Raw genomic sequence first — 27,665 nt, 5'->3', positions numbered from 1 at the left:
CTTTCTCCTCCTCCGCTTTCTCTTTTCCCTTCCTTTAGGGTAGCTCTTGGGCGACAGGCACGCTGCTAGTGGGGTTAGGCCGTAGCCATTGCAGGGGTGCAGGGTGGGGGGTTAGGGGTGGGGTTTTTTATTTTGCCCTTTTTATGTTCTATGGCTCCTTTTGCTTTCCCTTTTCCTTCCACGAGAGATGGGCTGTTTATCTTTCCCGAATCCTTCATTGTCCGGGTGTTATCGCTGACTCCATTATCCTGTAACATTGTGGACGAGGTCGTGCGGGTGGGATTGCTTTGCTTGATTCATAGATTGCTTATTTCCTGTTTCCGCTATGTGTACCTGTGATGGGCCTTTTATTTCCTACAGTGATTATTGTTCGTATATTTCCCCCGCCTGGTCCTTATTCTGTATTTTATTGCGAAACACCTGCTGTTTGTATTGCCTACTCTTGTCTTACTGTTAAATAAAAAAAAAAATTAAATAAAAAATGTGTGGACTGAAGTTACATATCCAGTGTATTTTCAAATTAACTTCCTACCACTAATAACCAAAGTTATTTAGACCTATGTTATGTATATTGTGTAATTTATAATTCACTATTTACCATGAACGTCCCTGTGGGAGAAAACCACTCCCTGTCACCTCCCCTAGACCTCTTGGAAAGTAGTCCTGTAACTTGGTATTTTTTTTTTTTTTTTAAATTGTTGGCCCATTGTTTTTTATAATGTACTATTTATAAATTATTCCTTTTTCAAATTTGTCAGGTGCGGGGGACCAACCAAATCACCTCATACATTGGTCTTTAAGCCATGTTAAGGGTTGTACAATGTTGCTTACCCCATATTCTACCTCAAACATTCACACCGTACTCACTTCTATTTCAGAAAAACTTAGAGTTCTCATTTGTCATTATAACTTATTTGGCGTGTGTGTGTGTGGAGGGGGTGGGGGCGGGGTACAGTGTGTGCGCACATGGCGGAATTGACATAATTGCCGGCCTTCTAGGATGAACAAAAAACGTGCACATTTGGCTATAGTATGACTTACCATAACATGGCATTTTTTTAAGAATATGATTTGATTACTATTTTTTTAAAAGCTTGAGCCCTATGCTTCGGTCTTTGACAGCGTCTCACCAATCAAAGAATCACAGCTATTTTCAACCTACTAATGTCAAAGGATTCTTAATTTTCTCATGCAGTAGTTTGCCAGTAAGTTAAAGTGAGTGGGAACGTACGGTACCTTCACTGTTAATTGATTGCAATACTCGTTATTTTAGTTCTGGTACTTTTTGATTGCAGTTAAGGTCAGGATCTTTAAATTGTACAATCATACTTAAAGCTCTTTGAAGCTAAATATTTCCAGTAAATTCCTTTAGTAGGAGTCCTCTATTTCACCAGTCATATTTCCTTTTTACAGGCTCCTCCTGATCTTGACCACAGACACGGACCTTGTTCCCCTTAAGCTGTCGGCCAGCTTTAGAGAACAGGTCGTAGCGTGCAGTTCCTTCCTGAGTGAGACTTGGGAGGAGGCCAAACAACTCAACCTCACCTTCTTCCCGTTTTATCCAGAACGTTTTTTTGAGGTAAGGTAACATGGAAGAAATTGTCCACCTCTGTCAAAATAGAGAAAAAAAATTAAAGTAGGAGCTGTGAAGAGAGGTGATAGAGCTGTAAACTTCTCAGTGGCGTAACGAAATTTGAGGGGGCTCCCCTGCAAGGTACGTGGAGGGGCCCCCTCCGAACTCAATCAGGAGCTCTCCGGCCCGGGTACTGTGCTGAGGGAGCCCCCCTGACAGCGAGGGCTGCGGGGGTCTTATGTTATGCCACTGGACGGGCCGTTCAAGGGTTTGGGGCCCCGCTGTGCTGCAGGGGTCTGCATTAAGTCCCTGGTTGGGGGGCGTGAATTCCAGTGCATTATAATCCTGATTCCAAACCCATGCCTCTTTCATTCATCCCCAGAAATTCCCTGCCCATGTATCTCACTCTTTCAGGTTCTTTTTTGTATCTGCTTTTTTTTGGCACTGTTTTTTTGTCTTTTTTCTTTCTCCTTCTTTCCCCCTTTTGAGTGTTTCTCTCTTTTGCTCTGGCCTCTGGATCAAAGTATGATGGAGAAAAATACGTGCTGGTCCCCAAAAATTAATACCTGTGGGCCCCATCGGATCCTTTTAAGAACTAGAAATACACTTCAATTTTTCTGTACTTTTTAGGTGACATTTAGGCACCGATATGTCTTATATTTGTACCTAAAATTTGCATTTAGCACTTGAACACTAGCATTGATTTCTTTTATGTATCTTGGAAAATCCTTTTATAGGCTTTTCTTCTTCGGGGTCGATTTTTATCTCAGGCTGCGACAATATAGCAAAGCAGTTATCCAGAATAAGTACCTCTTTCAAATTAGATTTAGTTTATAATATTATTTAGAGAGATCTGATACTTTGTAATGAGATATAATATTACATTTATCCTAAAATGTACGTGATGGCTTTATGGGCATTTTATTGTTAATATCCAAAATAAAATATTCTGAACAAACCTCCGTTGGCTTTCAGCTAGGTTAGTACTATGCAAACAGCAAATACATACAGCTATACCAGGCCATCCATAAGGGAGCTGTAGGGATCCTGATCCATTAGGCCACAATTTAGGGGCCCCATGATCTTTTACAACAATTAATTATAAAGTTTAAAGCTTCTGCCCTATTTAATGTTGAGGGCACTAACATGTCTAACACCACAGGATGGCACCGTGTGTAACACCACAGGATGGCACAATGTCTAACACCACAGGATGACACCCGGTGCTAAATCTGTTGTGCTTTATCTTTCCCAGCAGAACATTTTGTTTTAAAGATTGAAACAGATCTTCATGCCACTGGGGCCCCATTCCGGGGAGGTGTGGCGCAGCGGCCAGAGCCGCGGACTCCGGAGCAAAGGGATCACCGGCGCCAGCTCAACTCAGCACCATGTGACTCTGGGGCAATAGCTCACTGAATCTCCCCGATGGCCCCCAGTGCCTTGAAACCCTTGTGGTGATATGTTTGCGCTTTACAAATATGGATTATTTTTACTGTCCCAGGTCCCGCAGTAGCTCCTGACATGCCCGAGAAATACATGCAAGAGATTAACATTAAAGTGCACAGCACCAAAAAGGTACCATTAAGGTGCATTGCATGTGATGCCATGGAGGAGTATTTTATTTACATGTGAGCATAACACCCCAACATGCTGCCAAGATCCACCTGAGTGAAAGGGAGGAACCCACCCCAACAGAAGCTAGGCAAGTTTCAATATTCCTCTCTCTAGTTTTAGAACCCTTTCACATTATTTCAGTGATGCGACCAGACAGGCACACATTACAGCCGTAGCTTTGGGAAGAGGGTACAGGGTATCCTACTCAACAGGGCATCACTAGGTTATTGACAGGAGGGAGACTATCTGCTTCAGCTATCTGCCAGTGCTGGTGGAATAAATTGCCTTCCATTTTTAATCTCACCTGGTTCAGCCCATTGGGGTGAGACGCAGGTCGAAGGTTAGTTTAGCACTTTCAGGTGTCAAAGGATGAAGTTGATGAGCAGGGCCAGCCCAAAGATCCTTTGCTGCACTAAATGACGTACTGCTTCTGGTCCTTACCCACAGTGGTGGTCCTTTTGGCTGACAGCTCTTTGCTGAGGGTGACCTGGTATGTTACCTTGTCATAGTTTATCAGTGGACGAACCCTGGCTTTCGAGTGCCTTGAAACGTACCCGCAGATCAGGGGCTGCAGTCTAGACCACTCACTGTTTGTCACCCAGAGAAAACGAAAATGCAATCAGTTTTCAATTTTTTAAACTGTTATCAGACCCTTACTGGCCCTATTGGGCACTGGTTATTTTCTAGAGAGGCTGGAAAGGTGGGAGCTAGTTTTGATGCTGGGGAGCAGGGCGTATTCTGCTATGACTTCAGCCAGCCCTCCACCCTCTCCGCATCCCACAGGTGCATGTGTTGACTGGGAACTAGGGTGGCCCGGTGGTGACACGTCCCCTGCTTACAGAGCCCTCATGCTACAGTTAGGCCTGCTGGCTGTTGTACGGGGGAGACTAGGGCACTCTGAAGCCCATCGGTGCTGCTCTACATCACTATGCAGAGTCCTTGCTGAAGAGACTTTCGTGTGGTGGCCGGGTTGTGGGCCTGCCCGTGCTGCAGTTTCGTCTTAACATTGTCATTGAAATTTCCATGTCAGATTTCATCAGCATTTAGAGGAGGAGTCTTTATACCAATATTCTGCCAGCTAAACTCGAATTAGAATCCAATAAGGGTCCATTATGTTTTCGGACTAAAATGTATTCCCAATACAAATAAGTACAGAGATGAAGTTTGAGAGGAGTTTGCACTTGTATAGTTGAATTCCGCTAACGCAAATAAAACGCTTTGCTTAATTGTCCTCTTTACTGTGTGAAGTTGCAGTTTTCCCACTGCAACTTTGAAATGTTCATTTTTTTAGGATCTTCGCTGCTCTCCTGAACTTCTTGAACTTAATGAAAATTAAAAAAAAATAGTGAAAACTTAGAAAACAGGAACATTTGATTGGCACCACCTGCTACTACTGCATTTCTTGCCTCCTGTGCGGTTAAACACATGCTTTTAAAGCGCGCACAGTCAACGCTTTAAACAACATTTGTTTCTTACATTTTGCTTTAAAGTCCCGCAGGAGGAGGGATGACTACCACCCGACTCTTGGAGGGCCACAGTGAGAACACGAGAAGTGCGGGCCTCAGCGCATGGACGCCTTCATGAGACAAAGCTTGGCACTTGCCAAAGCCCAGCAAGTTGTCCCCTGATCACATAACACTAGTGGGGGGGTTGTCTACAATGGTTCTTTCCTGTTTGGGGTAAAATCACCTTGGACCAATGGGTATTGGATATTGTCTGACATGGTTACTAAATGCAGCTCTCTACCACACATTTTACCTCAAACTCAAACTCTTCCCACAACACCAATAGCTTCTCAGGAAAGAGGTACAAGCGCTTCCTCACCGTCAACTGGGCACAGGACTTTACTAGTTATACTTCCTAACACCCAAAAAAGACGAGTCACTCGGACCAATTCTGGACCTCAGGCCTTTAAACCAATACATTCCCTCAGAAAACTTTCACATGATGTCATCCCACTGATATCATCCAACTGTCACAAGAAGGCAACTTCATGGCCGCACTCAACTTCAAGGACGCCTATTCCCACATTCCGACCCATCCAGCACATCGCCGGTACCTCAGATTTGTAGTCCGGGACCAGCATTATCAATTCAGAGTGCCCCCTACGGAATTACTACAGCACCCAGGGCTTTTACCAAATGCCTCACGGTGGGGTCGCTCATCTACGCAGACAAGGCATCCACATCTTCCCCTATCTAGACTACTGGCTCATCAAGGGTAACACTCATCAAAAATTTCACAAACACTCTCAGGTCACTATCAACATGCTTTAATAACTAAGCTTTACTATCAATGCCTTAAAATCACCCCCCCCCCCCCCCAACTTCTCCAGATTCAACTTTATCTGAGGGCAATTCTCAACTCAGGATGTAAGCCTTATCAAAATACCACCAGGATACAATCTTTTCAGACACTCATCCCTCTGTTCCAACCCAACCAATAAGTCAGTCAGGATAGTCATGAGTCTTCTTGGCATGATGGCTTTCTGTATCGTCATATTACCCCATGCCAGGTTAGACATGCATCCATTTCAGGAGTGCTCAGTGCACCAGTGGTCTCAAGCGAAGGGCCATTAGAATGGTCTAATGTTGGTGGTCCGTCAAGCTTATCGCTCTCTGCAGTGGTGGAACACCAAAAACATGTTACAGGGATGGTCTTTTCTCAACCCAGTTCCACAAAGAACCGTCACGATGAACCCTTCCCTTTTGGGGTGGGCACTTACACGACCTGACCATTGAAGGCCTGTGGACACCCAATCACAAAGGTCTCCACTTAAATTATCTAGAACTATTAGCGGTTCACATTGCATTGAAAGCCTTTCTTCCCCACCTCACTGGCAAGAAAGTCCTCATCAAGATGGACAACATGGATCCTTTGCCGATCTCCTCAGCAAGATGCGGCAACAAGTTTTTAAGTGGGGAACTCGATCCTCAAGTCCTTGTGAATTACTCACGGTGCTGGGGACTACCAGACATAGACCTCTTCCTCCACAGCAGAAAACTCTAAATGCCCAAACTTGGCCTCCAGGTTCCAACACCTGCATTAGAAGGGCAATGCACTATGGATGAGTGGGCCACGGTTATTTGCTTACACCTTTCCTCCTCTCCCACTACTTCCATTTGTGGTTTGGAGTCTTTGGTAGACATATCTTACCCTCATCTTGGTAGCTCCCGCATGGGCACGGCAATCCTAGTTCACCACCCTCATAGAACTCTCAGTAGTCCCATAAGAGAAACTTTCCAACAGGCTGGACCTTCTTACGCTGAACCATGGAGAAATCAGACCCCCGGATCCCAAGTCTGTCAATCTTGCGATCTGGCTCCTGAGGTCCTAGAGTTCGGATACCTGAACCTTCCACCAGAATGCTGTTATGCAGCTAAGTGGAAGAGATTTGTTTACTATTGTTGGTCCAAACATATTGACCCACTAGCAGTCAAAGTACAAGAAATTGTCTGCTAACTACTTCATCTGCAAACTTGTGGTTTTGCTTTCACATCCATATAGTACATCTAGCAGCTGTACCCACTTCCCTTCAGAACAGGCAACACATTTGCCTCTTCAGAATTCCAGTCATTAAAGCGTTCATGGAAGATCTTAAAAGAGTAATTCCTTCTCGGGTCCTACCAGTCCAGCATGGAATCTTAACAAAATTAATGAGCCCTCCATTTGAACGCATCCACTCCTGACCCCTCCAGTTTTTCTCTTGGAGAGTATCATTTCTGGACCCCATCACTTCAATCTGACATGCCAGCAAGCTCCTGGCTCTGACTTTGGAAGAACTTTTCTTCCAAATACACAAAGATTGGGTTGTACTTCGTACCAACGCCAAGCTGCACCCAAAGGTGGTCTAGCAGTCCCACCTTAATCAGTTCATTGAGCTTACTGTTTTTTTCCCCCTCCTCAACCTGATTCAGTTGTGGAGCGAGCTCTTCATACATTAGATGTTAAGCGAGCCCTTCTATATTATGTTGACAGAACTAAAACTTTTAGGAAAACACAACTTTTTGTTTCTTCCTCCAAATCACATAAAGGCAAAGCCCTTTCTAAATCAGACATTGCTAGTTGGATTGTTAAATGCATACAAACATGCTATGCTAAAGCCAAAAGAACATTAACTCTCATTCTCTAGAGCCCACTCCACTCAGAAGAAAGGAGTATCTAGAGCTTTCCTTGGGAATATTCCTTTAGCTGACATTTGAAAAGCAGCTACATGGTCCACACCACACACTTTTACAAAACATTATTGTGTGGGGGTGCTGTCCTGACAACAACCCAATGTTAGCCAGGTAGTTCTACGTACACTTTTTGAAACCACTGCAATTTCCACAGGCTAGCCACTGCAATTATGGGAGGACTGTTTTATACTCTACGTACAACATGAGCATGTACAGCCACACATGCCTGAAATGGAAAATGTTATTTACCCTGTAAGTTTCTGTTTGTGGCATGTAGTGCTGTATATTCTTATGTGTCCCCTCCTCTGTGGATGCCTGTGCCTAATACAGCCACACTTCTATATTTAAATTTCCTCTTTCTTCTGTTGTACATCTTTCTATAAAGCACGTTGCTTCACCATCCATCCTCAACCAGCATGCTGTAAAACAATCTAACAATGGACTCGATCAACATGTGCATTATCAGCGAGAGGAGGATCTCAATGTGACTCGAAAGACTTTCTTTGGCGAAAAACAACTTGGACACATCCCGGCCCAACACTAGATGGCAGGATTATGCACAGCATGTGAATTTACAGCACTACATGCCACAAACAGATGTAACCTTTTCCTTAAATAGCACTAATTACCCCTGATGAGGCATTGAAGTGCTTTACAGCGAGTAGCATGCTACTCCAGAACCCAAAGTTAGTGGTTAATCCAGTAGTTAAATGTTAGTTATCAGTCATGTGCTCTCAAGAGAAAACATTGCAAGCCTTTACTCCAGTTACTTTGTGATAGATTATATTAATACCAGTTTGGTGGGTGTGGTCATTGGAGGGGGGGGGGCTGGGGATATGTGGTTTCAGGTGAACGGATGGTAAAATAGACTGGTAGAGATTAGGTAATGTTAGGTTGAAGGGATAAGGTTTTAAAGAGAGATTGTCATCTGTGAAATGCGGTATCAGCCAGTTGCAGAATTGCATTAGAGAGATTAAGGCAGACAGGCATTGGACTGGAAGGAGGCTATACTCCGAAATGAGGATGGAAAGTAAGAAGAGGGTCACTCTGAAGATAGTGAGGAGAGAAATCTAGCTGAAGGGAATCGAGCAGAAGTCAGTCAAGGTCAGTTTGCAGGTGTAATGTGCTAGCTTGCATCCTGTCAGTATGGATCATCGGCAGTGCGACACACCTAGAATCCAAGAACATGATTCCATATTTTTTCCCCTATGATGTCTTATTTGTATTCCTATTTATTTTAAGACTCGGAATGAATGTGCTTTTTTAACCTTCAAAGTGAAGAGTAAATATGAAGATGGCTGTGTGAGTAATTGCATTCTATTTGAAAGGTGTATGCAGTATCCCACATTAATTGCTCTGACAGTACTGTGGCTGAGAATACACCTCCCTCTTTTGTAAAAAATGTATACATTGCTTCGTTAAAAACTGCATTTTCTTTAAATCCTTCAATGTAAAAAAAGCATTGTGTTGTAAATGTGTAACTGAGTTTAGACTTTAACTCACAGGGCTAATGGCATTCAGAGTTGAGCTTCTCGGATTAGCTTTTGCTCTGCATGCCCAAATTGCAAACCTGTAAATGTTTTCTGCGTGTAAAAAAATTAGGGCCAGAGCATCTTTTCATCCTGAAAATTTCTGATGAACACCTCTTCCTGTAGATTCCTCACCATTAAAATATATGGCAGGTGTCAGATAGGTATGAAACACTTCTCCCCAGTTGTAGCTCTCCACATCACACCATGTGGCTTCTGTGTGTGACTCCACCGGCCTATAATATGCACCAACCTGCACGCTGAATTCCTCCTGTTCCCACACCTCATCAGTACGGCTCAATCTTGGGGGACTTATGAACAACATTTTGCCAAGTTTTGACACCAACTAGGACAAATGTCTCCTTTGAATGGTTCGGTATTTAAATGATGCCCTAGGTGCTATAAGAAGATGTCTTTATCAGGTCCCACACAACATTTGCATATGGTGTCTTGGATCAGACCATGATGATACAACCTGTGATCTGTGTTGCCTGATGCCCCTGAATGGAAGCAGAGAGTGAGAGGCAAAGTTGTATTTTAGCCATGGCCTGCATGGACAGTCACAAGGTGCGCCCCTTCTCCTACAGGTAAGTTTCCTGTGAAGGAATAATTTTTCTAAAGATCTTCCCACAAAAAACACAAGGAGTACCATGCAAGGCACAACCCTCTTTTCTCTGGTAGAACGGACCATTTCTTCAATCGGGCAGGGGCGGCTCCTCCGTGTGGGCGGAGGAGCACCGCACCACTACTTTCTCGCAGTGCGAGAAGCAGATTCATAAAATTGTATTTTAAATACCATTTTATGTTTCTGCTTATCGCACTGCAAGAAAGCAGAAGAGTTTGTTTGGGGGCGGGCGGGTGGGCGTATCTGCTGGAGGGCAGGGGAGGCGTGGCTTGCCCACTCTGAGGGTGCTGACTGTTTGGTCGGCCCCAGGGCGGATCAAGTCAGTCATACGCACTCTGCATTTTCTCCATTTAGGCTGCATGCAGCCTACATGGAGAAAATGGTCTCCCCAGAGATGCCTGTGTGGTCGGCGTCCGAGCCAATCACAACGCTGCCTTTGCCGCGTAGTGATTGCTTGGGGGAGGGGAGGGAGGATGCCTGTGGCTGCTTCCTGTTGTAGTAGAGAGGACGATGTAGAGCCAACGACGCGAGACCGGGCAGGCAAAGGTAAGTTAACTTATTTTTGTTGGTCTTGGTGAATCATTCTGCTCCAAGTCTGATGCCTTCCATCTTCGTGCCTCCACAGCCACTTCTTTAAAAATAAAAGTAGCAGGCCTCTGCACCATCTCCAGTACCAGTCAGAACAGAGAGACCCTGCCAATGATATTTAAATACGGTCCCATATGGGGATCCTACAATATCAATGGAGCAACAGACCTATCATTCAGAGCCAAACATCAGATCAATCAAGTATGGATATACTTTTTTTATTTGTTCATTTTCTTTAATTTTCAAAATTTCATATATTGATAGTACAAAAAATATATAAATACATTCATAATTCAGAAAAATAGATTAAAACACACATGATCAATATTACAAGTAGCGTCCCACACACACCGTACATACCTCATACTCACAAAATCACTTACTCAAAAGACAACCTCACAATCAGTCTTTCACACACCTAATCATAAATAATCCCACTAGTACATAAATGCCATCAAATGAATTGATAACAGAATGGACCACAATTCATTAAGCAAAGGAGTGTGGGGCGTACACAGAAATGGAAATAGCGACTGATGATGGAATAGACAGTCCTGCTGCCAACAAGAATCCCGCCAACGCGAGTTTCGGTGTAAAGGCCCACACGAGCCACACCTTCGTCAGGGCGATGATGTACCACGGAGAGGACCATGGATATTCAAGAGTTGATTCTGAGGTTTCTGGAATAACTTTGTCTCCTTGTTTTACAGGTCTTATATCAGCTAGACCACATGGTCTCATAAACCTGCTGGTTCTACATGCCAGGTGGTGAATGATAAAACAAAGAACAAAATCCCAACAGGTAATACTTGGTTGACAATTACATATGTATGCTGAAAGCATTACAAGAACGGAAATAAAGGAGACTGTTACTCAATTGGTGGTCGCGTACTTCGTTTCGGAAACAGGACCGAAACTAACTACTCGACCACCGAGGCTTTCAGAGACGTCCGACTCCGGCGCTCCGATCCACTCGTACCACCCCCGACCCACCATACTGAAGTTCCATTCTGAGACAAACACTATTTACTTTCCAGATTGACCGAGGAAGACGCCTGCTCGCTTCCCCTCCTCTAGGATCCTCTCCGTTGATACTCTGTCTCGCTCCATTAACAGGTACCTGGTTTCCCGCTTCCCATTCTTTCCCTGCCGTCCCTTCCACCCCGACTAGTCTTTCACTTCACACACCCCCCGACCTGCTCCACCACCATCTCGCCTCCCGCACCTTCATTCACGTCCTCCTTACTGCCCGCCGACCTTCCCGCCCACCTGACAGTCCTCGCTCCCGTTTCCTTGGCCATAATAGATGCAACTTAGTCCTCGCTCCCGCTTCTGTGGCTTAAACAAATGCGACTCCCTCCGCCTGCAGTATCTTAGCCAGCGAGCCCTTCCATTCACCTATGTCCCACGCACACATGCTCTCTCCATCTCCTCCCTTCACACCACCACCCGCCCATCTCCTCCTGTCCACCCTTGCCCAACACAGTTCTCTTGTTCTTCGCCAACCCGCCGTGAGCGACACTTGGTCCTTAGGGCACTCACCCTTCCCAGACCTCTGTACTCCCAGCCCACCTTGGTCCTCTGCCACCACACAGTCTTATAGCATGCCTCCCACCGTGCCCAATTGTCATCGCACCACGCCCTCGCCCCGCCTAGATGCGCTTCTCCTTCCTTCTACTCCCCTGAACTGTCCTTTTCGCCCCGCAGCACTACAACTAAAGACAACCATGTCCTGATGACGATCCTAAACAATTGAGGATCGAAACGCCGTCGACTCTACAGCGCAATAATAGGCGCACTCTTTACTGTGGCTGTTGTTTAATCGTGAATTGAACTTATAAGTCACTTGATTTGTTCCCTTCACCCAGCCACCCACTGTATGATACTTTCACCTATGTTCACATTGCGCTATTCACGCTGTCCACCCTACCACTTGCGTCGCCACTGTTCACTTGTACACCTTTGATCACCAAGTGCATATGTGGTTGTCATATGATTTGTCTAATACAGTGCTGCCTTAACTGTATAAATATGACCCTGCATAACAATTCTTCTTAAAAATGTAACATGAATAACTACACAAGACCAATTGAGTAACAGTCTCCTTTATTTCCTTTCTTGTAATGCTTTCAGCATACATATGTAATTGTCAACCAAGTATTACCTGTTGGGATTTTGTTCTTTGTTTTACCTTCCTACCCTGATCCCGACTAGGTCTATGGGTCACACTCCTGTACAATTTTACTAGGTGGTCAATGATGGCCGGCCAGTGGTGCCTGTGACATCAGCAGCTCCAACACCAAAGGTGCCTTTTGGCTCTTACACAGACCTGCTTGTCCGTTCGCCTGGGCCTGTGTAAGTGGATGTACTCCTCCACTCCCAAACAGGGTCTCTCGTCTAGCCATCAACAGCTGTGGTCACAGGTACCGGCAGGGTATGGGCGCCCATCTGAATGACTCCATGGATGCCTTTGGTCCACGTTTCAGAAGTATCCGCACATAGATGTGCTAGAACTGCAGGCATTCTGCCTTGCTGCAAAGACATTTGTGCCTTCATATCTGGGAGAACCATTCAGATTCTGCGGGACAATACCAACAATATCAACAGACTTGTCAGCATAATGCTATGGACTCTGTTGGGATGTGAGGCAGTTATAAGTGAAGGTGGTTTTTCACAGCAGTGGTCCTTCTGGTAAGTCTCAACTGGAGTGCGGACGTTCTCATTTTCCTCTCACTGGAGGACCGCAAGTTGGAAGTGAAAGGTTTGATATTCAGATTAGAGTGCCTCCCTGTAGATCTTTTTGCATGTCCTTAGTTTAGTTCTATACACTTCCTTCTTAATGGTCTCAAAAGGTATCTTTGAAGTTAATCTGGTCTCCGGTCCTGCTTTTGATGCTTTCACTGATTCCGCTTCTACCATAAGTCCTGTGGAAGGTGCAAGAGTACCCAGCAAGGCTGATCCTGATGGTTCCATATTGGGTAAGGAGGGTTTGGTACACTGACATGATGGAACAAAGCATTCAGCCGCACCTTCCGCGCCAGAAAAGGGTGTACCCGCAGTCGAAATAGAATAATTACATTCTCCACACAAATCCCCCAATGCTGCAGCTACACACATGGAGAGCCAGCTAGAGTCATTTTCACTCCGTTATGAAACTGCTCATGTCATTTTAACAGCAAGAAAACTAGTTCGGAAATAGATTTATGTCGATCACTAGAACAAATTTGAGCAGTGGTGTGAGTATGAAGACTCTAATTCCTTCAAGTCATGCCTTTCAGATATTCTGCATTTCGCACGTACTCAAAAGGTGTTGATAGTGGCTACAGGTAAGAGTTAGCGAACAGCCTTGTCAGCTTTCATTCGTATATTTCCCTGATTGGTCATCGTTGTTTAGATCTTCTTAAGTGGTATATTTTCTGAAAGATTTTCCTCACACTCATTCCTCAGTGGAATTCGATATTTTTCGGGCATTCTTCATGTCATATCAAAGCAACGCACAGTTGTCCGATTCAACTTCTTACTTTGAAGACTGTATTGTTTGTTGCAATAACCTCTGCACAAGGGGTTTGAGAACTTTAGGTCCTCTCGGTTCATCCTCTTTCCACTGTTTTTTGCCTAGACAAGTTCGATTTCTGAACCCAGCTTTCATGCTCAAAGTGGTTTCCGGCTATTTTTCATAGCCAAGTAATTTTTTCTTATGCCTCTCTTTCCTCTTCACAACACACCAAGGAGCATGAGAGACTACATAGACTAGATCCCAGTCATACCTTCTCATAGTACATTTCCCGTGACAAGCTAGCACTTTGAGACCTTCGGGTGAAATGTGCGCTCAACAAAACCCCATAACATAACATTAACTGGCCTTAACAGGACAGAATGGAAGATCAGCGATGTGTGGACATTGTCTGAGCCAAGAAAGGCATGAAAGTGACAGAATACGCCACTGTTTGTGGGATCATCATAAATATGGGAAGATCTCTAGAAGGTATTAGGGCCACTCCACAGTGCCAATGGTTGCTTCCCCAGCTCATACAAGAAGTGCTCTTGTGACTGACATCTGTTGGACGGGGAAGTGAACTAGTCTCTCTAGTTCCTCGCTCACCCTCTTGATGTTGCTCATCTGTTGGACAGCCACATGGTCATCTCTGCATACGTTTGCTAAACATTGCTGCCTATAGTCAAGCACGAAGTAGCAGACACTTTGCCTGGGCAGTACTGTTTGGTTCCCTTAGGTTATTTGCTCCACTCATTCTCACCTCATGGAAGATATTGATTTGGGACTCATTCTAAGGTTGACGAGTCTGCAGGAAGATGTATTTATCCAAAGTAACAATTACTTGCCTTTCGTTCATTATGGATACATATTCTTCCTTTAGATTCCGCACTGCCTGTTCCTTCTGTGGGTAGTGGAATTAACACAGCACACAGGTTGGCTCCTATCACACAACAATGCTATAATGTCTGACAGGTGAATGCAGCAGGACCCACATAGTGCCCGTGGCAGCCAGGGAATAGCTTTCTGGACCAGTCTGAGTATTTGTAAAGTGAGGGATCTATGGAAAGAGTATGTTTTCATCAGGAATATCACTACTGAAAGTAATTACCTTTTACTTTACCACTGCTATTTGAAGATGTCTTTGGGATCCAAAGCTAATCCATTGTATTGTTTGGTATTTTATTTCCACGTGTTCCGAAATAAGTTATGAATACCTGGGGCTGCATTGTGTAACGGGCCACTATGCCAGTTTGCTTTGCAGCTCACCTTCAGCTAGGCGCGCCGAGTGCAGTCAAGGACCATCCTCCTATTACAGACAATACACTGCTCCCAGGGAAGATGCAAACTTCTGACTGCCTGGAGGCACTGCATTAGTGAAAAGCAGATCAACTGCTTGGAGCAGCCACTCAATTTTTCACAGTGCAGCGGCACATGGCCTCCTTTATAACTGGGAACAGAGATTCCCCTTGCAGGCTGGTGCAGTGAGTGACTTGGCAGTTCGGGCAGGACTGTTCCCATGAGGCACAGGGTCAAGACTGATTTGCATATGGCTGGGTTTGAACTAAGGTGGCAAAGTGAGCTATAGAATGATGATGGATTCAAACCAGATCTGTGACGGGGGGAAAGTGTCTGAAAAGTTTCAGCACTCCGTCCATCATCTCCTTGTGTTTGCTTTGCAGTGAGTGACTGTGCCAGTCTGTAGTGGGTGTCTGGGGGGCTTCCATGGGGCCCCCTAACCCCACCCCTGCTCTCATGAGATGTGCACCCTCCGGGGTGCACAGTGTGCCACCGATTTGTGGTACACAGTCAGTGCACCTATTGAATGGCCTCTTTGCCTCTTCACCTGCATCCATAATACAGCACTGGCACAAAGGCAAAGTATCTATTAGTGTGCCGGCATGATCTGTCTAACAGAAAGGGCTGTACAAGCGTCTGCAGCCCTTCTGTGGCATTAAAGTTGCCCTGGGGTTGCTGAAAGTGGCCACACACAAACATTTTGCTCCCAGGGCCCTGTGTTATACAGCCTCTGAACTGCTTGGAATTCCAAAGATAAGGAGTCTAGACGGAGTGTATGAACAGCGGTCCATACCATTAACATGTTGACCTGTGACATGAAAGAGTATTTAACACTGTGTTTTCTCTTGTTTCCAACCGTTCTCTTAGATTTTGCTCCTCTGTGAAGCCAAATCCTTCAAGATCGCCATAAATGGCCTTCCATTGGGCGAGTACAGCCCATTGATCCTAGACTTGAAAGAAGTTTCCCGATTCCAGGTTTCTGGTGATGTCCAGTTGTACAGTGCCGAGTGCTGACATCTGTGGAGAGTGAACATCTGCTTGGATCACAGCTGGAGAGAAAGACAGTTATTGTTTATGTTCTCTGATAAACATCAATGCGGGATTGGTAAATTTTCAAGACTGCAGGTTTTTTTAATTAAATGTTGGGAACCATGTAGAAGGACATTTTTCTACAACTCTACTGACACTTTAATGTCTTCACGCGCTGTGATATTTTCGGCTCTGTTTTTTTCATGCTCTGGGATAATCTGTGTTATTGGTTTCTTCTGTGTATGTCGCACTCACTTTCCAGGGATAATGCTGTCCTAAACTAGCGTGTAGGACTTGTCACAGCGTTGCCTTTCCTCATTTGGTGCTGGTGCAGAGGAGCTCTTCTGTGGGACTGCAGTGACTTACTTCAAAGCAATAGCTGTGGCATTGTTTACTAGCACCAACTAGTTTGCATGCAAAACATTCTTGCTTTTTGCCATTCTGTGATCTAAAGATGTACACTACAGCTTACCTAGTTCGTTTATGTCTGTCCGAGTCATCAATTCTAACATAAGCTTGGGGAAGTCACCTTCTTATCCACAAGATGCAACGCTGTTCCTTGCGAGATTTGTGTTACCAAAGAGAACACAAACCTGGTTTTGCAGCCACAGTGGGTGTACCATGCTCGCAGCCTTTCCTTCTTTCGTGAGAGATCAGTATGAAATGTGCACTGTGACTGCTTATCCTCCCCACTTGGCTTTCCTCAGAGGGTTCATGGGAACTTCCCTGCCCCCTCTCAGAGGGCATCCATGCGACGGTGTGTGAGGTCTGTTACCCCCTGGATAGAGCGCATTCAGCGCACCTTTCTATGTCCTCGCGTGTGTGGATACTTTGGTGCTAGGAGCATGCACACAGGCAAAAAGATTTACTCTTGCAACAGGGCATGCCTTTATGATGATGAGCGAATGCTCCTCATTGAAGGCAGGACAGGGTCAAGAAGCACAGTCTGTATTACAGAAGGAGCCATACGACCCTTCTGTAGTACTATGGTGGACATGCAGTTTCGATAATCATGACTTGACACCCAATTTTGCCCGTGAAGCGGAGTGATTCAATGAACTCTTGTACATATGCTGCCTCTTTCATAGATGCAGATGACCAACTCACCTGCATTTTAAAAACCGTTTAAAAAGAGCAATCTCTTCAAAAAGTTTTTTTTTGCTTTCTTTTGCCATTGTTTGCTTCCCAGCAAACTGAACTGTTCAAATTTTGCATTTGCCGAACAGTCTCCTGGAATAAAAAATTGGACCCGTTTTAAACTGTTGTTGAAACTCATGGAGAAATGTATTTTTTTCTGTGAGTGCAGCTAAGGTGGTGTTTGAAATTTCTGATGAGCAGGTTTAAAATATTTTTGTACTACTCTCTGTACATTTATTCACAAAAAAACTTAAACTGGTGCAAATCTTTTCTTAGAAGATAAAAAAGTTTGAGATTCAAGCTATACAATTTCCTCTAAAAACTAGGTATGCTATGTATATACAGTTTAAACCTATAAAAACAAAGGAAATTGCCTATGATGGTTAGTTCTGCTTTCTAACTCCACCACCATGTATGATGTTCATGACATCGTAATTCACATAATGCATCACAATTGAAAAAGCCATTAGTGGACATCACATATCGCATCATGGTACGCAGTATATAAAGTTCCACTTCTGTGATATTAAAGAGGTGTCAATATTATTTCATGCAGTGAATAGGTCAGTTAGTCCATAGGAAAAGCAAGTGTTTATGACGTTTGTCGACTTTGTGGGAAACTGTGTTAGGTGTGTTTACCATGATTGGTGAAATAGTGTTTGAAGGGTAACTTAAAAAAAAAGTATATAACTCTGAATCGGGATGGTCAAAGATTTTAAACATTCGTAGGCATTAGAATGTTATAGATAAACCTGGAATTTGATTAACTATGAGATGCTTGCAGCTAAACATTTTGCTCCATCTGCTATTTTGTGGTGTTATGTGTGTAGACTTCAATGAGGTTCATTGATATTGTTCTGGAACATAAATGTAAACTTTGTAATCCAAGAAAGTGTCATCAATTTGTTTTGACAATGCTATTGAAAAAGACCTAAGTAATCAGAGCTCCAGTTTACTATTTTGTTCTTCATACAAATATTTCGGGCTGGTGACTTCAAGCTGACAAAAAAGTCTGCCTTTCGTCCTTAATAAATATATTTGGTGCTATCTCCAAGTCTTCTTTTCTTTCTAAGTGACTTTATATCTCCCCTTTGTTGGGTTTCCTTGCCTGCATCGATACTATTTACTGATCAGTGGAGTTGCAATCTGTATCTAATGGTTCACATTGAAATGTATGCCTTTACCATGAGATTGTAAAATGAACATTATTTTTTTTAATGTAAACGTACCCACTTGCCTACGAAATCCAATGTCTCTTTAATGCACATTGTGTTTTTTGTGTTTTAGGCTAAGTAGAATATTTCTACTAATAATGAACAAGCATGCAGCACACAAAAAACTCACAATTGTTTTTACAGCCCAATAATAATTGTTAATTTCCACCTAATTCAATGGAACTCATTATAATACCATTAGAAGAATGAAAGTTTGAGTTAGTTCTCCAGGCACTCACTCTAGTGGCAATCACATTGCATGTGTGTTGTATTATGTTTTCATTTCTTAGCTCCATGATGTGCGTACATTCTAGAATTGGCGGGCCTTAGATGGCTTGCCTCCTTTTTGGGTAATCGTCAGCAAACAGTTTGGTCTTCTCTTTTCTCGGCCCTCATTACCCCTATGAAAGTATGAGTACCACAGGGCTCAATTTTGAGCGAGACTCTGTTTAATGCCCACCTTGCGCTCCTAGCAGAAGCATACGGTGCGAAAATAATATCCTACGCTGACAATACACAGCTGCTGTTTACCTGCGAAAAGGACAATGAGCTTAGAGGTAGCAAGATAAATGCATGTTGGACAAAGGTGTTCGCCTGGTTCAGACAGAACTAACTCGCAATTGGGAAAAATCTGAAATTATCTTCTTTGGCCATAACTCTGGTGAGGAATGGTGCCAATGGTGGCCCCAGAATGTCACCCCCGGTCAACTCTGTAACCACCGTGAAAAACCTCTGGGTTAAACTGGACGCTGACACATAGTTTGGGCTACTGAAAATGTTGAGGAACTTCCTACCTTTACTCTCAGTCCCACACAGGAAGACAGTTGTCCAAGCCTTGATTACATCCAGGCTGGATTACGTCAATGTACTGTACCTTGGTCTTCCTGACTACCAACTAGGTCGCCTGCAGGTGGTTCAAAATGCGGCAGCCAGAGCCATACTCCTGGTTGACCCAGTGGAGAAGTGTGGCTCAATGGTTAGAGCGGCAGACCCTGATGCAGAGGTCTAGCCCCGGACCCCGGTTCAAATCCCCGCCTCGGCGGGTCTTGGGCTCAAAAATTCCACGGACCTGATAATTCTCGCCTCGGTGCCTATTCCAATCATGGAGTCCCACTCTGCAACTCTGGGCAATAGCTTGCTTAATCTCCACAACGGCCCCCACAACGCTAAGGATGCCTGGCCTCCACCTTGGGGGTGCCCAGGAGTGGACACCTCACAGGGAAAGCCAGGATGGGTTCCACAGCGGTATTCGTACAAGCGCCTTGAGACCCTTGCGGGTGAGTAGTGCGCTATACAAGTATCAATTTACATTTTACCCCAGGACGCACATGACCCCCTTCCTGAGGTCCCTGCATTGGCTACCGGTGAAGAATCGGATCCACTTTAAAGCCTTTGTTTTGGCTTTCAATGCACTTTACAACACAGGGGCTCCTTACGTTAGGAACAGGATTCGGCATTGTGCCCCACTTAGGACCTTGAGGTCGACCATACCAAAGTTTCCCCGCTCATGCATGGGTGGTCGTACCTTTCAAGTGGTGGCTTCTCAGCTATGGAACAGTCTGCCACCCTCCCTAAGACAGGTGCAGTAACTCATGGTCTTTAGGAGAAAACTAAAGACCTGGCTTTTCCAATATTAGAATGAGGTCTACCTTCCTTGTTGCACACTGCCGGTCCTGTGGTCTTTTTAGCGCCGGGATACTCTGTGGAGTAGCCTCACGCTTTATAAGTGCCCAGTAACATAACATAACATCTGTCTTGTCTGCGACTACCAGGAGTAGCACACCTATGCTTGGTGCTCAGCATTAGTCTCTTTCAACCTCTACTTCGAGCTGTTTTGGCTGTAAAGGTGTGCATAACTATTTGAGCTGCCTTACCTGCAATGGCGTACCTGGATTTCCGAAACCACCTACTGAGCAACCTTCTAAGAGTCAAACCTTGAGAACTGCACATCGCACACAGTAAAATTGCTCATCCAACGTGAATGCCCAGAGAAAGCGATTTCTAAGGAAGTGCGAAACACACATTTGCATCTATGTTCCCATCTGCATATGCTGAGCTGAGAATGAATGAGAAATCAGAACTTTTATTAGAATACTCAAGTGGGCCAAAGTGCTGAAATAACCAGCACGTGAGCTGAAAAAGATTTTGAATTTGATATCCTTTTTTAAACAAATTTGGAAGCAATAAAATTTGAAGAACACAACTATAAACATATTAAGCATATCTTGAGAACATTAATGAAGGGAATGAAGAGTACATTCGTGTACATGGTGCACTAATTTTGTGTAAGTGAATGTTTATAGTTTGAATGTATGGGGCTACTTAGATCTTACATTTACTGGATCGAACGTATTTCTGCTAATGGACCAGGACAAAGGTGCACATATACTGTTAAAGTGGTATTTACCAATGTTAATGTTTCTCCTTATAAACAAAGGCTCTCTTTATGAATTTGTGAGGTGTAGGACTGTAATCCATATGTTTTGGGTCAAATCATTACTTTGAGGAACGTACTGCCTTTAAAGGGTTGTCTTCGTCCTTGGGCCAAGTCCCCATTGGAGACCTCCAACCTTCTTCATCTTCATCCCACTGGAAGCTAACTTGACATGCACACCAATTTTTACATAAACCTCCTCTACAGTACCTTTCGATATGTGAAGGCTACTTTCATTAATAGTGGCTGGCCACAAACAGGGCAATCAAGTCTTCTGTTAACCCATGTGTGACATTTTTCCTTATGTGTAACATTATCACAATGTTGGGCCACACGTTATCACTCCTTGTTGCACCACTGTAAATATTCATGTGTCTGCATACACTCCTCCACCCTTGCACAACAACACCATCTTTACTACTTAAGAATCAAGCATCTAAATTCTCCACAAATTTCTGACCCTTTGGAAGCAGGGGAGGGAAAGTTAAACTGCAGACCCTTTTGTAAAATGGTGACTTCTCATTCCCCACACAACTTTTTGTGACATACACAGGTTATCACCCCATTTCCCTCCTGATCTCTACCGTGAAGGTGCTGGGCCACATCCTGCTATCTTATTTGGAGGTCTAAGCTCTTTATCAGATATTCAGTACGGGTTCAAAAGAGGGATGGTAACAGAAGACCAGTGTATTAATCGTTGCCTCTTACTGGGGAAAAATACAATTGGCAAGCGTGGCTCCCTTCACCTGGGATTTATGGATGTGTCTAGTGGCTTCAATCGTGTATCCCATTCAGTTGGACTCGGCCCTTTTTGCAGGGTCATCCCTGAACTTGTTGGCTCCCTCCTGTATTTTGTCTGACCTGTTTTTGTTGGTTTTATGACTCTGGGCACTTTACCACTGCTGATCAGTGTTAAAGTGCATATGCTTTCGCTATTGTAAATTGATGTATGGATTAGTTACTCCATGATTGGCTGATTTGGTTATCAGATCCTAGTACAGTGCACTGCGTTTGCCCAGGGCTTGTAAATCAAATGCTGCTGGTGGGCTTGCAGCACTGGTTGTGCCACCCACAGAAGCAGCCTGTAAAATGTCTCAGGTCTGCCGTTGCAGAGCCTGTGTGCAGTCTGGTACTGCCATGCTGACTGGGCAAGTGCACCCACTTGCCAGTCCCTAAACCTTCCCTTTTCTGCATATTAATCACCCCTATGGTAGGCCCAAGGGCAATGTGCATTGTAGGTAAAAGGTAGGACAAGCCCGGATGTGGGTGGCATGTCCTAATAGTGAATTACAGCTATTTTCATTTTTCACTCTTGCAAGGCTACCTGTTCCCCATAGGCCTGAATGAGCAGTTTGATTATAACATCTTATAATGCTAACTGACTCAGGGAACTAGGTCAAAATTGGAGTTTAGTATGCATGAACTCCAAATGATAAAATACATCTTTTAGTGAAGTTAGTTTTAACATTCTGTGTTTGAAAATACCACTTTTAGGAAATAGGTATTTTCTTGCCTAACTGTCTAAGCCTGCCTTTGCTAGGTTGTGTATTCCGTGTCTGGGGTTTGAGTGACAGGGGCTTGGGGATTCCAGGAGACAGGGTGAGTCAGCACAGGGCTGAATAGAGAGATCTGCATGTAGATGGGTGGGAGGAGTTGCAACTGGGACCTGAATAGGAATGTGCCTTCCCTCCACAATGCTGTCTCCACCTCCTGTGGTGCGTCTGATGTCCCTGGCCCACACTGTCAAAGGAAAAAAGGAATCTTGTCAACAAAGGGCATTTTCCCGTCACTTTGGAAGAAAGCCATTGTAAAGCCGCTGCTGAAAAAGACCACCTTAGACCCTGGAGAACTGAAGAACTTTAGACCCATCTCTCTGCTGCCGGCCCCTGCTAAGATGTTGGAGACCCATTTGAATTTCCATCTTTCAAACTTCCTTGATACCTCGGGCTTCTTGGACGGGTCCCAACATGGCTTTAGAAAGCTACATAGCACAGAGTCTGCCTTGACGAAAGTCATGGATAACATCCGCAGAAAAGTGGATTCGGGTCAAACCACCGTACTGGTGCTGCTAGATCTTTCAGCAGCTTTCGATACCCTGTCTCCCCTTACTTTAACATCCAGGTTAAGAAAGGCAGGGGTAGAAGGACCGGCTCTTAGTCTCCTGAGCTCCTTTTTACATCAACGAGAGCAGCGTGTCATGCTAGGTGAGTACCTCTCCCCTGCTAAGTCCTTGCAATGTGGGGTGCCACAGGGGTCGGCATTGAGTCCGACCCTGTTCAACATCTACGTGGCCCCACTTGCAAGACTAGTAAGATCTCAGGGGATGGAGGTAGTGTCGTATGCCGACGACACGCAGATTATGGTATCCCTGACCCACTCTGTGAATGAAACCGCATCGAACTTTAGGGCCTGCATGCAACTTGTTGCAGAATGGATGATTTCCAACTCCCTAAAGTTGAACGGGGATAAGACAGAGGTCCTGGTCTTTGGCAAAGACCAGGGCATGTGGTCAGGTGATTGGTGGCCTCCTTCTCTAGGTGACTGCCCTATACCTACACAATCTGCCAGGAACCTTGGCGTCATCTTTGACACTAAGCTCTCCATGGAGCTTCAGGTCAACAGAACGGTGGCTACCTGTTGGGGTGTCATCAAGACCCTGAAAAGGATCGTCCACTATTTGTCCCCACAGGCTCGGAAACAGGTGGTGATCGCCCTTGTTGGCTCAAGGCTAGATTATTGCAACTCACTGTACGCCGGGGCCAATAAGGGCCTGCTCCAGCGTTTGCAGGTTATACAAAACGCGGCTGCTCGGTTTGCTCTCGCTCTGCCTTGGTTGGCATCTATGACCTTAGCGAGGAAGAACCTCCATTGGCTCCCCATTCCTTCAAGGATCACTTTTAAACTTCTCTGCCTAACATATAAGGCTTTAACCGCAGGCTCGGCTGATGCTCTTGGGTCGTTACTCATTAGATATGTTCCGAGCAGATGCCTACGTTCCAGTGAGCTTAATCAACTGGTAATTCCCAGAGCCAAGAAGGCTAGATGGGGGAGCAAAGCTTTTTCCATACCGGCACCTCAGATGTGGAATTCACTCCCCCTGGAAATCAAACTACTGCCTTCCCTCGACCTCTTTAGGAAGTCACTGAAAACTTGGCTTTTTATTAATGCATATCAGTAGGTCCTACTTCTGTCTGCTAACAGCCTGTTATTTGACTTAGGCGCCTTGACGCCCACTGGGCATAGTTGCGCATTACAAATGATATTTAAATTAAAAGTGCTCCAGGACTGCCCAGAACTGGTTTGGACTGGGTACAGGACCCTCTGCCTTCAGAGGACAAAGGATTTGCTAGTATAAATATTGGGACCCAGACCCAAGAACTTTAGATCACTTTTGGGAAACCAGAAGAACCTTTGCTGAGGAGAGGAACCAGAGAGACCGAGGAGGAGACTATCCCTAAGCTGAGTGCTGTTTGGGGGATTGGCCTGTAGTGGTTGCCTGAATGCCAAAGAAAGGAGAAAGGACTTTGTGCTACTTTTAAATCAACTTGTAAAGGATCTCCAAGGGCTTGAGATAGAGCTTGCATACTGCTGAAGTCTCAGGGACAACAGACTTCACCAACCAGCTCCCCTGCCTTCCCTTGCTGGGAATTGAAGTGCCTGCTTTTGAGCTGGGCCTTCTGAGAGCCTGCTTGTCGCTGGTAGCTGGAAGCGCGACTCAAGATGAAGCGCGTTGCTTTGCCTGAGAGGAGTCGCCGTCGCATCACCAGAGAAGCGTGCTGTCGCCATCGCATTACCCGAAGCGCCTCGCATCACTGGAGAAGAGTGTCGCAGTAGACTCCGTCGCATCACCGCAGAAGCGTGTTGCAGGACCTGTCGTGGCTCAGAAGAATCGTTGAGTCGCCGCACGGCCGTTGGGCGTGCATGCATCGTTGTCGCATCAAGAAGAAGACTCCATTTTATTTCATTGCACCAGATCTTTCTCTCATCACGGCGCTGCTGGTCGCATCGCCACGGAAGCACAGTAAGAAACAGACGCATCATCTCCCCACGCGGAGAAGAACCGACACATCCCCTACGCAGCAGTAGGGACCTGACGCATCACCGGTCTTCCGTGTAAGGAACCGACACATCACCTTCCCTGCAACACTTTCGTGGTATAGCGTTACGCATCCAGAGGTACATGGAAATCAGTGTCGCGTTTTACATCTAAAAATGGTAGAAATAGCTTAGTTCTCTTTAAAGTACAGTATTGTGGATTGTTGTTGTTTGTGGTCTTGTGTTAAGTCTATATAAAAATACTTATTTTTATACTACAACTTGTGTGGTGTCCATCTGTAGTGTTGTCACTGGGTTACTGTATGTGTTCACAAATGCTTTACACACTGCCTCTGAGATAAGCCTGTTTGCTCGTGCCAAGCTACCAAGGGGGTGAGCAAGGGTTATTTTAGGAGTGTATCCCCTTACCCTGACTAGATGCAAGGGTCCCTATTTGGTCAACAGTACCTACCTCTGCCAACTAGAGACCCCAAATCTAACACATTCGAAACTATTGGGTGTCATGGAAGGCTTGGGCATTAATAGAGCAGTCATCAATGCCATGAGGGAAATGTATTGCGACTCCAGTGCTGGTGTTAGGTTTGGGCTGTGTGGGGAATGCTCTGAAAAGTTTAGGGTTAGCAGGGGCATTAGACAAGGATGTGTCCTCTCACCATTCGTATTCTCCCTCTGCATAAACCATCTGAAATGGGACTTAGTTCTAAGGTGTGGGGGACATGCCCCAGTTTAAAAATTGCCCAGTACCACCCCTATTGTATGCTGACAATGCTGTCATCATGGATCTCACAACGGAAACACTGAAGCGTCTTTTGGATGTTTTTGTATCCTTTACATAGGGGATAGATATGAAGATTAATACTACCACATTTTTCATAATGTCTTGTGGTTATAGGTCGGGCCCAAGGCCCATCTTCAAGCGTCAGGCAATCCCCATTAAACATGTTATTAATTTCAACTGTCTGGGGGTAATGTTCAACTGTAGGGGGTCCTGGTCCCCGCAGATAGATGATCGAAATATTCAGCTTGCAAGGAGTATTAATGCAGTATTTTCTTTCCTGCCAAACTGGGCAAAAGATTGTTCACTCATATGCTGCCCAATTATAGTGCTAAATATGTTGGACTGGCTAGCCACGAGGCAAGGGTATGGGGCTCTCGGGCGTTATTGCCACTACAGACCACTGAAAATGTTTGTATGTCACCAATTCAGTTTACCACAGTCTTTTTCCTCTTTTATCACACACAGGAAGTTAAGGCTCGTGCATCTTGAGGATGTTTTGAGGACTGTGTAAGTAAGGACTGCCTGTCCCTTTCATAGTCCTAGATATTCTTGCTAAGGGGCGTTGGGGACCTGACAGGAACTGGGCAGGTGGGATTTATTTGAAGAGCCTTTGTAATCCTTGCCCGAAATACCTCAAAGACACCGAGGGATACATGCTATATGTTCTGTTTGGAAGAAAGATGGGCCAGGGTGTCTGCACTCCCCTCTGTTCTATATTTGTATCTTGATGTCCCTAGGCGCATGCAACCATTTTTATTATACAACGCTCAGCACTGTCAACACTTCATTTTGCTCAGGTTTTGCCTTAATATAATTCACAGACTGGTCACCTTCCCCCAGTGCAGTGACTGGTTGTGTAACCTTGTGCCCCCACCCATGCGATCAGGTGTCCGTTCAAAGCACTTTACATGTAATGTCCTTTTGCACCTTTTACTCTGTTCACAGGTCCATGGTCCTTAAACCTTATCTAATCAAGCACTCCTTGCAACGTTGAACAAAATCTTTGCACTTTCTACAGTCTTTGGCCTCAGATGATTGCTTTCACTGTCTATTAGTTTTTGAGGTTGGTGCTCAAGACACGGAAATGGCACAAGCAGTTCCGCCCAAAAGAATGATACTTCTGTTCACTGAGGTCACAGACGCATTGTAATACGGTTTTCTGCACTGAATAATTTTTACTGCTGACTTGTATTTTAATCTATATATTTTTGGGATTTTAATGGTAGATGCCTTACTTTTGTAGCATTATACCACAAAAAGAAACTTTGGATTTTATATATATATATATATATACATATATTTATTTTTTTTTTTTTACATAGGTTCATATAACGCAAACTTGACCTGAAGGTATCGGGTCTCAGAGCGCTTTACACGAGCACCAGTTGCGTTACATGAGGACACAGTAATTTTATTGTTAGGCACGGAGAGATTAAGGGCCATATGTATCAAGCTAATTAGCATTCGCAAAGGCCGAAATTCTGCGAATTTCGGCCTTTGCGAATGCTAATTAGACAAATGGTATGTATTAAACATGTTTGATGCAAAATAAGGAATAGCAAAATTTGCTATTCCTTATTTTGCGATTGCACTTAAGGAATCGCAAAATTTGCTATTCCTTATTTTGCGATTGCACTTAAGGAATCGCAAATTTTGCGATTCCTTAAATGCAATGTATCAAACAAAAAATATGCAAAAAATGCCATTAAGGATTCGCAAATTACCACCAACTTCTAGTTGGTGGTAATTTGCGAATTCTTTTCAAAAAGCTTTTTTCCAAAAAACAAAAGGTGCCATATGACGCCCATACATGCCCTTAGGGCATGTATGTGCGCCATATGCCCCCAAATGTCTTTTTCAGGGGTGCAGCAGGGTGTTCTTGAGACACCCCTGCACCCTTGGAAAAAATCCTAATTTGCGATTAGCAAATTGCTAATCGCAAATTGCACTTTCATTCCTATGGGCCTCCTGGCCCATGGAAATGAATGGGTAATTTGCGATTAGCAATTTGCTAATCGCAAATTAGGAATGCTAAGGATTCGCTATTGAAAAGGGATTTTGTACATACATACCGTTTTGCATTTCCTAAATAGCGATTCCTTAAAATTCGCTATTTAG

General features: G+C 44.5%; 1 protein-coding gene across 3 annotated transcripts in view; it reads left to right on the top strand.

The window, feature by feature from the left end:
- LGALS12 (galectin 12) overlaps positions 1–18,114 on the top strand; it is a 177,620-nt gene extending 159,506 nt beyond the window's left edge. For 2 of the 3 annotated variants that reach the window (XM_078660445.1, XM_078660446.1), the window contains 2 exons: positions 1,414–1,579; positions 15,767–18,114. In XM_078660445.1, coding sequence (XP_078516571.1) covers positions 1,414–1,579; positions 15,767–15,913 — 313 coding nt within the window. In that variant the 3' untranslated portion in view covers positions 15,914–18,114. The remainder of the gene's footprint in view (positions 1–1,413; positions 1,580–15,766) is intronic. The other variant, XR_013601008.1, reaches the window with a different exon arrangement.
- Positions 18,115–27,665: the final 9,551 nt, after the last annotated feature.

The sequence above is a fragment of the Lissotriton helveticus genome, chromosome 9 (genome assembly GCF_964261635.1).
Source record: "Lissotriton helveticus chromosome 9, aLisHel1.1, whole genome shotgun sequence".
NCBI classification, from domain to species: Eukaryota; Metazoa; Chordata; class Amphibia; order Caudata; family Salamandridae; genus Lissotriton; species Lissotriton helveticus.
Note: the sequence above shows the minus strand (reverse complement) of the source record. Positions and strands in the feature narration are given on the sequence as shown.